The sequence below is a fragment of the Sus scrofa genome, chromosome X (genome assembly GCF_054392235.1).
Source record: "Sus scrofa isolate SSC_HxYL_T2T_F1_AM1 chromosome X, Sscrofa_HxYL_maternal_Yorkshire_Landrace_v2.0, whole genome shotgun sequence".
In the NCBI taxonomy this organism is placed as follows: Eukaryota; Metazoa; Chordata; class Mammalia; order Artiodactyla; family Suidae; genus Sus; species Sus scrofa.
The window spans coordinates 43,541,085-43,551,660 of record NC_139401.1 but is presented as its reverse complement, the minus strand read 5'-3'; the positions used below and the strand labels follow the sequence as shown (position 1 = coordinate 43,551,660).

The following is a 10,576-nucleotide window of genomic DNA, read 5'->3' as shown; positions in this document are numbered from 1 at the left end:
AAAAAGCACCATGTCAAACCTTTAACACACTGAAGGCCAGGAATTGAACCTCCATCCTCACGGACACTCTGTTGGATCCTTAACCCGCTGAGCCACACGGAAACTCCTGCACTACCTTTTTGTTTGTCTTTTTAGGGTCACAGCTTCAGCTTATAGAAGTTCCCAGGCTAGGGGTTGAATCAGAGCTGTGGCTGCCAGTCTATGCCATAGTCACAACCACTCAGGATCCTCTGACCCACTGAGCGAGGTCAGGGATCGAACCTGGGTCCTCATGGATACTAGTTGTTTTCATTACCGCTGAGCCACATGGAAACTCCTGTCCTACCTTTTATGACCTAGCAGTCACACTTCCTTCACATTCTATGCATAGAAGTGCGTCACCACAGGCCAGCTCACATGCAAAGGGAAAGGGTAGATTCCACCTTGGTGGCTGTAGTGTCCAAGAATTTGTGAAAAAAATTTTTTTTAATGTAATTTATACTCATCCTTTCCCCCCCCCCTTTTTTTTCTTTTTTTGGCCATGCCATCAGTACATGGAAATTCCTGGGCCAGGGATTGAACCCACGCCTTGGCAGTGACCCATGCCACAGCAGTGACAATGCCACATCCTTAACCACTAGGCCTTCAGGAAACTCCCATGAAAATATTTTAAAACACCAGTTGGTGACTTTGTCTGCCTGAGGAAGGGACAACAGCAATTGCTAGGTCAGGCTTCTTAACATGGCAACCTTGGGAGTTCCCACTGTGGCTCAGTGGTAACGAACCCGACTAGTGTCCATGAGGATGAGGGTTTGATCCCTGGCCTTGCTCAGTGGGTTAAGGACCCGGCATTGCCATGAGATGTGGTGTAGGTTGTAGACGTGGCTTGGATCCCCTGTTTCTGTGGCTGTGGTGTAGCTGGCAGCTGTAGCTCTGATTCCACCCCTAGCCTGGGAACCTCCATATGCCACTGGTGCAGCCCTAAAAAGAAAAAAAGAAAAAAAAAGTTGAAGTCCTAACCCCCAGAACCTCAGAATGTGACCTTATTTGGAAACAGAGTTGTTGGAGTCATACTGGAGTAGATGGAGCCGCTAATACGATTGGTGTCCTATAAAAAGAGGGAAATTTGGACACAGATGTGCACAGAGGGAAGACAGATATGAAGACACAAAAAGGAATGTGGCCACACAGCCATTGGAGTGAAGCATCTACAAGTCAAGGAATGTCAAGGATTGCCTGCAACCACTAGACAGGAGGAAGAGACAAGGAAAGAGTCCCCCCCACCCCCAATCCCTCACCCCCGACAGCTTTCAGAGGGCTCCTGGCACTTCAGAGACCTTCATTTAGGACTCTAGCCCCCAGAACTGTGAGGAAAGAAATTTCTGGGAGTTCCTATCATGGCGCAGTGGAAATGAATCCGACTAGGAACCATGAGGTTGCGGGTTGGATCCCTAGCCTCGCTCAGTGGGTTAAGGATCCATTGTTGCCGTGAGCTGTGGTGTAGGTTGCAAATGCGTCTCGGATCCCGCGTTGCTGTGGCTGTGGTGTAGGCTGGTGGCTACAGCTCCGATTCGACCCCTAGCCTGGGAACCTCCATATGCCACAGGTGCAGCCCTAGAAAAGACAAAAAAGAAAAGAAAAGAAATTTCTGTTGTTTGAAGCCACCCGGTTGTGGGTATTTTGTTCCAGCAGCCCCTAGGGAGGTAATACAAGCCCAAATATCCTTCACAGGTGAATGCAAAACCACCTGGGGTACAGGGGTACATCCATACAATGGAATACAACAGGGGTGAATCGCAAAAATGGAGATAAGCCTGTCACCTTCTGTATGACTCCATGTACGGAATATTCTGGTAAAGCCAAGAATACTGGACGAAGAACACATCAGTGCTCGCCAGAGGTTGAGGTGGGGACGAGAGTTTGACTCGGAAGGGAAAGTATGAGGAAAATTTTGGAGTCATGGAACTGCTCCGTACCCTGCGTGCGGCAGCGGCTACACACATCTACGCATTGGTAACAGTGATAGAATTCTACGTCCCACGAGAGTTAATTTTATGGTCTGTTAATTTAGGTATTAAAAAAAAAATGAAAACACATGCACACATACATATACCCAAACACATTTCTTTTTAAGATGTTTGAAAAGAAATTTTCCTTCTGGGTTTCTGCCAGAACGGCTGCTTTGTGGGGGCTCTGCCACACTAGCCCTTGTATTCCGTGAGCCCGGTCTTCTATCTGTAAAAGGAGAGAATCCATCGAGAGCAGAGGTTTTCATAGAGACCCCTCTCCCACCCCTCCAGTCCCGCACATTGCATCCCAGGGCTCTCCTTTTGTGGAAGCAGGAGTGGAGGAGGGTTTGGAGCAAAAGGTCCTTCAGATGCTGAGCCACAACCGGAACTCCTCTTTCTCTCTTTGCAGGTGCCCTGGAGAAGGGGATTAATGTTCCTTTTTCACAAAGGCTGGTGAGGGTTGCCGAGAGCACCCTGAGACCCTGCCATATAGTACGGCACTGGCAAAAATATTTTCAGGAGTTCCCGTCGTGGCGCAGTGGTTAACGAACCCGAGTAGGAACCATGAGGTTGCGGGTTCGATCCCTGCCCTTGCTCAGTGGGTTAACGATCCGGCGTTGCCGTGAGCTGTGGTGTAGGTTGCAGACGCGGCTCGGATCCCGCGTTACTGTGGCTCTGGTGTAGGCTGGCAGCTACAGCTCTTATTCGACCCCTAGCCTGGGAACCTCCATATGCCGCGGGAGCGGCCCAAGAAATGGCAAAAAGACCAAAAAAAAAAAAAAAAAAACAAATTTATTTAGTGGGATGGGTTTTTTGGGAAACTATTTTATCTAATCTAGAAAACCAGAGTCGGGCCACCGTAGTTGAAGGTGGGGAGAGGGGCGGCCTGAGGCTCCCCCGAGGACTCCCAGAAAACCCCAAGAAACCCACTTATCCAGTAGCTTGGCACTTATAAGAAGCACATGGGAATGCCGCGATGTCTAACGCGCTGACTTTGAGTTGGGAAGAACGAGGAGGGATTGGGAGGGACTCACCCTTGGATTAGTCAGCCTCCGGCAGGTCCCAAAACACAGGTGCATCTGAACTGGGCACCACCTCCCCCGCCCCCATCCTCTCCCGCCAGGCCCCAGCAGCCATGCCCTGCCACTCACAGGATAAGAAACAGTCACCATTTTACATTGAATGAATTTTATTCTTTAAAGATAAAGCATCCTAAGCTAAAAACATCCCCCATCCCCCTTTTCACGTGCCCTTCTAAAAGGTGATGTCGTTTCTTTACCAACGAAGTTCAACGTTCAGTTCAGTGTTGGGGCAGGATCTGCAGCAGAGGTCAGGGGCTGGCCGCGAACGGCCTCTCACATGGGCATCGTCAGGCAGACTTCTTTCTCATAGATGTCAGGAATCAGACCCACCGGGGAATCGACCATGCGAACGGTGTTCTTACTAAACAGCTTGAATTCATAATGGATGAGCTGTTCCCAAAAGCCGCTGTTGGGCCGGATGATGGGGCGGCACGACTTGGTCCACGTGTGGGCGTCCAGCAGCGACATGGAGCGGTACTTCATGAGGTAGGCGAGGCAGAGAGCGGCAGAGCGGCTCACCCCCGAGGCGCAGTGCAGCAGCGTTCGGCCCTGCCTAATTTCCACGCTGTGGATCTGATCTGCGATAGGGTCAAAAAAGTCGTAGAGGCGCGAGGTGGGAGCATCCGCCACCGGCACGTGTACGTACTGGATGTCTTCGAAGAACACGTCGGTCACCTCCATGGACACACTGACGACGGTGGTGATGTGGTGAGCAGATAGCATGAGTCTGCTGTTGGCTGCCGCACCATTGCCAAGGTACAGACTGCTGGTTATCTGGGAGAGGCTGTGGACGGTGGGCTGCTGGACAGCCTGAGCCGAGATGGGACACGGCGGTGTCGTCATCAAGACAGCAGGACAGGGGTCTCTCTGGGCTGGTTTGGGGCACTGCTCCTGGGAGCGAGTTCAGGAAGCTTCAGCTCCGTGAAGTCTCTGGAGAGGGTCCGGGGGACAAGTACACCGGTCACTGGACACCACCTCTCACTGTACCCATGTGTCCCCCAAACCCCCCCCGGGCCCAGTGCAAGCGTCACAATCCCTCACTGCCCTTCCCACTGGTTTCCATAGCAATGACAGCTTGCTACAGGGAGGACTTGGCCGCAGGGTCGGGTCTTTAGAGAAACACCGGCTCCCTCTTCTTTTATCTTTCTTCAGAGTCATTTATGTTTTGAGCCGAATTCTTATCTGTCTTAGTGTTTTAAAATGTTCTGTTACCAGATATCTATATTATGCCTCAATTATTGGACCACGGTGAACACCAAATCTATGAATGCTTCTATCTTGTTGTTGAGCAGGGCTTACACTTTTTTCCTACAGAGTAACAGTATCATGTTTTAAATTGGGGGCACCGCATTTGGCTCATGTGATAGGCTAATCTCTATAAAACTGCAGCGAGATAGGGCTGTGGCTGGGCTTGGTGAGCTGGCCTGATACTTCTTTGTTGATTGTAGCCATAGAATTATGTCCCTGCTCACAGACACATCAGGACTATTTTTAAGGGAACATGGCTGATATACAGCCCTTTATCTATGAGTGAAGTTGGCCTGTGGTGAGCAGTTGTGACTAATTTAGCTGTGTCACTGTCCATTTGTGCATATGGCCCAAATGATTCATCACTTGATTCTACTTTATTACCTGAAACAACAGCTCAAATTATCTTGTGTACTTTCTCCAAAAAGAATGTCTGCGGGCTTTGTAAACTACAAGTCATTTTGACTACGCCAATGGCCTCTCCCTGGTAATGTTCAAAATTCTGGAACAAGTCAATGCTACATCATAACTGGGCCCAAAATAGATTTTTAAAACACTCCCTGAGATTTGCATTTCCTCTCGGCTAAGATTTTTGTAGAATTTGACTGAAGATTCAAAACAACTGTAACCTAAAACTAACAAATTCTTTCACAGAGCAGCTAAGAGACTCATTACCTTTCGCAGTACTCCTTGCCATTTGGGGTTGTGTGCAAAAGTGTGCTCCTGAAAACGTAAAAAATGGAGTTAAAAAAACCCCGAAATGATTCCATACGCCATTCTCAAAGACAAACATGGCTCATATTAAATAGATTTTTTTTCCCAGCCAATATCCTGTGATGCCCTTTCAGCTGAGGGATTTGGGATGTCTTAAAACTCCACTGTACAGAAACAGACTCACAGACACAGAGAACAGACTTGTGGTTGCCGAGGGGGAGGGGGGAGGGAAGGGAATGATTGGGAGTTTGGGATTAGCAGATGCAAACTAGCATATATAAGATGAATAAACACCCGGAATTATATTCAATAGCCTATGATAAACTGTAATGGAAAAAATATGAAAAAGAATACATATATATATATATATACCTGAATCACTTTGCTGCACAGTAGAAATTAACACAACATTGTAAATCAACTATACTTCAATAAATTTTTTAAAGAAACAAAAAGCCTCCACTGTAAAACTTTTCCTAGGTAGGAGTTCCCATTGTGGCTCAGTGGGTTACAAACCTGACTAGTATCCATGAGGATGTGGGTTTGATCCCTGGCCTTGCTCAGTGGGTTAAGGATCTGGTGTTGCCAGTAAGTTATGGTGTAGGTGGCAGACGTGGCTCGGATCCCACGTTGCTGTGGCTGTGGCTTAAGCCAGCAGCTATAGCTCTGATTCAACCCCTAGCCTGAGAACTTCCATATGCCACAGGTGCGGCCCTAAAAAAAACAAAACAAAACAAAACAAAACAAAAAAACACTAGTTCACATTCAGATTTCTCAATTTAGTAGACAAGGCTCTTTCCTTTCTGATCTAAGCCTACTTTTCCAATATCATTCATTCATTGACTCCCCAAATTTTTATTAAGGCCTGTGTGCTAGGCCATTCTGCCTACATAAAGCTTCAGTTCTGACCAAAGAAATCCAACGTTCTTGGTAATTGGCAAAATATACACGTGTGCTTCCTTACTTTTGCCCAAGCCGTTCCTCTCGATTGAGAAAACTTTCTCACTCCTGCCTACTTACTGAACGCTTTCCAAGCCTCAAGAATCAGCTGGTTAATTTTTAAAAAAGCATTGGAAGTTCCCATTGCGGCTCAGTGGTAACAAGCCCCAACTAGTATCAACAAGGATGGGGGTTCGATCCCAGGCCTCGCTCAGTGGGTTAAGGATCTGGAGTTGCTGTGAGCTCTGGTATGGGTCGCAGACATGGCTCAGATCTCCAGTTGCTATGGCTGTGGCGTAGGTTGGCAGCTCTATCTCTGATTCTATCCCTTGCCCAGGAACTTCCATATGCCACAGGTGTGACCCTAAAAAATAAAATAATATAAAATAAAGTAAAATTTAAAAAAAACACCATCTGAGCATCCAATCTGTGTCAAGTACAGTTCTAGCATTGTGTAGATGCAGCACAACACACACAGGCCCAGATATCAAAGAGCTTATAGTTTAGCCAGAGAGATACATAGTCATGAAAGAGTCCAGAAGAGAGGGTGATTCATTGTGTTATGTGTGCATGTGCTTGGGGACTGGGAGCCGTTCGGGGGATGTCATGAAAGGCTTCACTGAAAACATGACCTGGAACAAAAGCTTTTTATTCATTTGTTTGTTTTTATTATTTATTGTTTATTCTCCCAGCTTTTGTCCCAGTTTTTGTTCTGCAAAATTTCAAACCTACGGGAAAGCTGCAAGAATAAAATAACGAGCACCTGTTTCCCCTTCACCTATAACTTCTCTATTGTAAACCCTTCGCCATCACATTTCCTTTTCTCTCTGTTCAGAGGGACAAACACGCATCTTTATCTGTTAGCTCGTTTCTTTTTGCTGAGCCATTGTCAACTGCAAACATAGCAACACTTTCGCCCTTTCAGCCCCTCCTAAGAACAAGGACATTCTCCATAACCACAGTACAATGGCCGTATTCAGAAAATATGACATTGATCCAACATTTTTATCTAATATATAACCCATATTCAGAATTCACTAGTCCTCCCAATAATGCAATTTGTAGCTGTTTTCTCCCTCTTTATCCAGTATGGAATTAAGGATCACCCAATGCACTTAGTTGTTATGTCTCTTTAGCATCTTTTAATTTGGAACCGTTTCTGAGCCTTTTGTTTGGCTTTGGTCTCTTCTGGCTGTTGATGTTTTTGAAGGGTTCAGGCCAGTTTTGCAGAACATCTTTCAATTTAGAAGTGTTTGATCATTCCTCTGGAATATTTTTTTTGGCAAGAATAGTTACAAGATTGTGTCATTCTCAGTACATTGCACTGGGGGCATGTGATATGTTTGCCCCGTTAATGACGGTAATAAATTTGACCACCCTGCTGAAGGTGACGTGAGCTAGGTTTCTACATTATAAAGATAACTTTTAGAGTTCTCCTATGCTGCAGTGTGTTAAGAATCCAGCAGTGGCACTGCAGTGGCTCGGGTGGCTGCTATAATGAGGGTTCGATCCCTGGCTTGGGAACTTTCACATGCTGCAGGGGCGGCCAAAAATTTTTTTTAAATAAGGAAATAAATAAAAGGACACAATGGAATACTACTCAGCCATAAAAAAGAACAAAACAATGCCATTTGCAGCAACATGGATGCAACTAGAGAATCTCATACTAAATGAAATAAGTCAGAAAGAGAAAAGACAAATACCATATGATATCACTTATATCTGGAATCTAATATACAGCACAAATGAGCCTTTCCACAGAAAAGAAACTCATGGACTTGGAGAACAGACTTGTGGTTGCCAAGGGGGAGGGGGAGGGAATGGGACAGACTTCAGATCTGGGGTTAATAGATGCAAGCTATTGCATTTGGAGTGGATAAGCAATGAGATCCTGCTGTTCAGCATTGGAAACTCTATCCAGTCACTTGTGATGGAAGATGAGGGAGGATAATGTGAGAAAAAGAATATATATGTAAGACTGGGTTACTTTGCTGTGCAGTAGAAATGGACAGAACACTGTAAACCAACTATAATGGAAAAAATAAAAATCATAAAAAAATAAATAAAAGGAGTTGCATGTTATATTGTCCTATGGATAGACAGGGTAGGTAGTTCCCAGCAGAAGGCTCTAAGGCAGAGGTAGGAGTAGTGAGTACCGAGTACCGAGAGTCCTGTGTTGATTCCACTTCCCTGTGGCACTGAGGCAGTTGCACCTCTGTATGCAGCCAGCAGCAAACCAGAGTCCTAGGACTGGTTGCTGGGCTCAGTCTGGTGCTTGGTTTCTGGATGGTGAAGGGAGACAGATGGAAATGAATGAGGAAGTCTTTAAATAACACTCTCCGGGCCAGAACACAGATAATATGAGAAAACAATTGTGACTTATTTGTTAGGTGGAAAAAATCAGTTTATAAAATGTAGTCATTGGGAGTTCCCTTGTGGCACAGTGGGTTAAGGATCTAGTGTTGTCACTGCTGTGGCTCAGGTCACTGCTCTGGTGCAGATTCAGTCCCTGGGAACTTCCACATACTGCGGGCATGACCCAAAACAAAGTAATGATTTTTTTGTAAAGGTGAAATATATACATATGTATATTAATACATTCATATATATATACACACATGTATCACAAGTATATTAAATATCTATTAGTGAATCTTGTTTATGGAAATATTAGTATCACAATCTGTCCTAGGTATATACAAAGTAAGAATTCAACAGATGTCAGCTATTATTTGGTATTATATTTGAGTGATGAGATTAAAGGGTATGTTCTTTTTTTTGCTTGTCTACATTTTCAAATTTTCTAAAATAATTTGTGTTGTCTTTATAATTAGAAAAAATGGATCAAGATGTGTTTAGACATCATCAATAGGGACCTTTTTTTGCCTATAATATGAGCAAAGGTGAAAAATGGCTAATATTTCATGGGGACAGAATTCAGAGAAATGATTGCTTTCCTCCACGGCCGGGGTTGGAGACGGGGATGGTAACACCGGTCAAACCCTATGGAGAGGAGGATGTAGAGCAAAGAAAACTCTCACAGGAGCGATGCAGGGTGAGGTGGTACCATCTATTAGGAGACCAATGCAATAACGCTGAAGATGCGCACTGCCTATGGCCCAGCAATTCTAGCCCAGGTAGAAACTCTTGTGCATACACGTAAGAAGATATTTACGCTGATATTTACTGCAATGTTATTTATTTATTTATTTGTTGATTTTTAGGGCCACACCCGCGGCACATGGAGGTTCCCAGGCTAGGGGTCCAATCAGAGCTGCAGCTGCCGGCCTACACCACAGCCACAGCCATGCAGGATCCGAGCCGCATCTGCGACCTACACCACAGCTCACAGCAACACTGGACCCTTAACCCACTGAGCGAGGCCAGGAATCGAACCTGTGTCCTCATGGATGCTAGTCGGGTTCGTTAACTGCTGAGCCACGATGGGAACTTCACAATGTTATTTACAACAGTGAAAAAATGGAGGCAGTAAAAATGTCCACCAAGAAGGAAATGAAAATTTGACAACATCGTCATGTAAAGAATCCCACACACACAGCTATGAAAATGAATGAACTATAGCTACATGTGTAAACCTGGATCAGCCCCAAAAGTATAATGTTGTACAAAAAGGCAAGTTGCTGGAGAAAATGTGTAACATGAAGTTTAAAAACAAGTACAACACTATCACACATTGTTTACACATGCAGATACCTATAAATGCATATACATATGTATATATATGTTTTATATACATATATATACATACATACATACATACACACACACCTGTATGGAACTAAGAAACACCAAATTGAGGATAGTGATTCCTCCAGGGAAAGAACTGGATCTGGGTGCATGAGATAGGGTGTTTCAATGTCTTAATATTTTATTTTGTTAAGAAAATAGATCTGGGAGTTCCTGTTGTGGCTCAGACAGTTACCAACCCGACTAGTATCATGAAGATGCGGGTTCAATCCCTGGCCCAGCTCAGTTGGTTAAGGATCTGGTGTTGCCATGAGCTGTGGCTCAGATCCCATGTTGCTATGGCTGTGGGTAGGCTGGCAGCTGCAGCTCCGATTGAACCCCTAGCCTGGGAATTTCCATAGGCCACATCTGCGGTCCTAAAAATTAAAAAAAATTAAAAAAAAAAAAAGAAAAGAAAAGAGATCTGGAGTTCCCGCTGTGGCACAGGGGGTTAAGAATCCAACTGCAGCTGCTTGAGTTGCCGTGAACGTGTGGTTCAATCCCCTATGCCCATGGTGCAGCCATTAGAAAGAAAGAAAGAGAGAGAGAGAGGGAGGAAGAAAGAAAGAAAGAAAGATGGAGTTCCCGTCATGGCGCAGCAGAAACGAATCCGACTAGGAACCATGAGGTTGTGGGTTCGATCCCTGGCCTCGCTCAGTGGGTTAAGGATCCAAGGCTGCCATGAGCTGTGGTGTAGGTCGAAGACACGGCTCAGATCCCTTGTGGCTGTGGCTGTGGCTGTGGCATAGCCGGCAGCTGTAGCTCCGATTAGATCCCTAGCCTGGGAACCTCCATATGCCGCGGGTGAGGCCCTAAAAAAGACAAAAAGACCAAACAAACAAACAAACAAACAAGATT

The 10,576-nt window shown here is 45.3% G+C and overlaps 1 protein-coding gene across 1 annotated transcript; it reads right to left on the bottom strand.

Annotated features, from left to right (window-relative positions):
- Positions 1 to 3,255: 3,255 nt before the first annotated feature.
- On the bottom strand, positions 3,256 to 4,071 carry DUSP21 (dual specificity phosphatase 21). The gene has a single exon (XM_005673571.3). The coding sequence runs from the start codon at positions 3,911 to 3,913 to the stop codon at positions 3,344 to 3,346; it is 570 nt and encodes a 189-aa protein (XP_005673628.1). The 5' UTR covers positions 3,914 to 4,071; the 3' UTR covers positions 3,256 to 3,343.
- Between the last annotated feature and the right edge of the window lie 6,505 nt (positions 4,072 to 10,576).

Excerpts from the sequence above, each read along its gene's own strand:
- DUSP21 (XM_005673571.3), bottom strand. The coding sequence starts at position 3,913 with ATGACGACACCGCCGTGTCCCATCTCGGCTCAGGCTGTCCAGCAGCCC.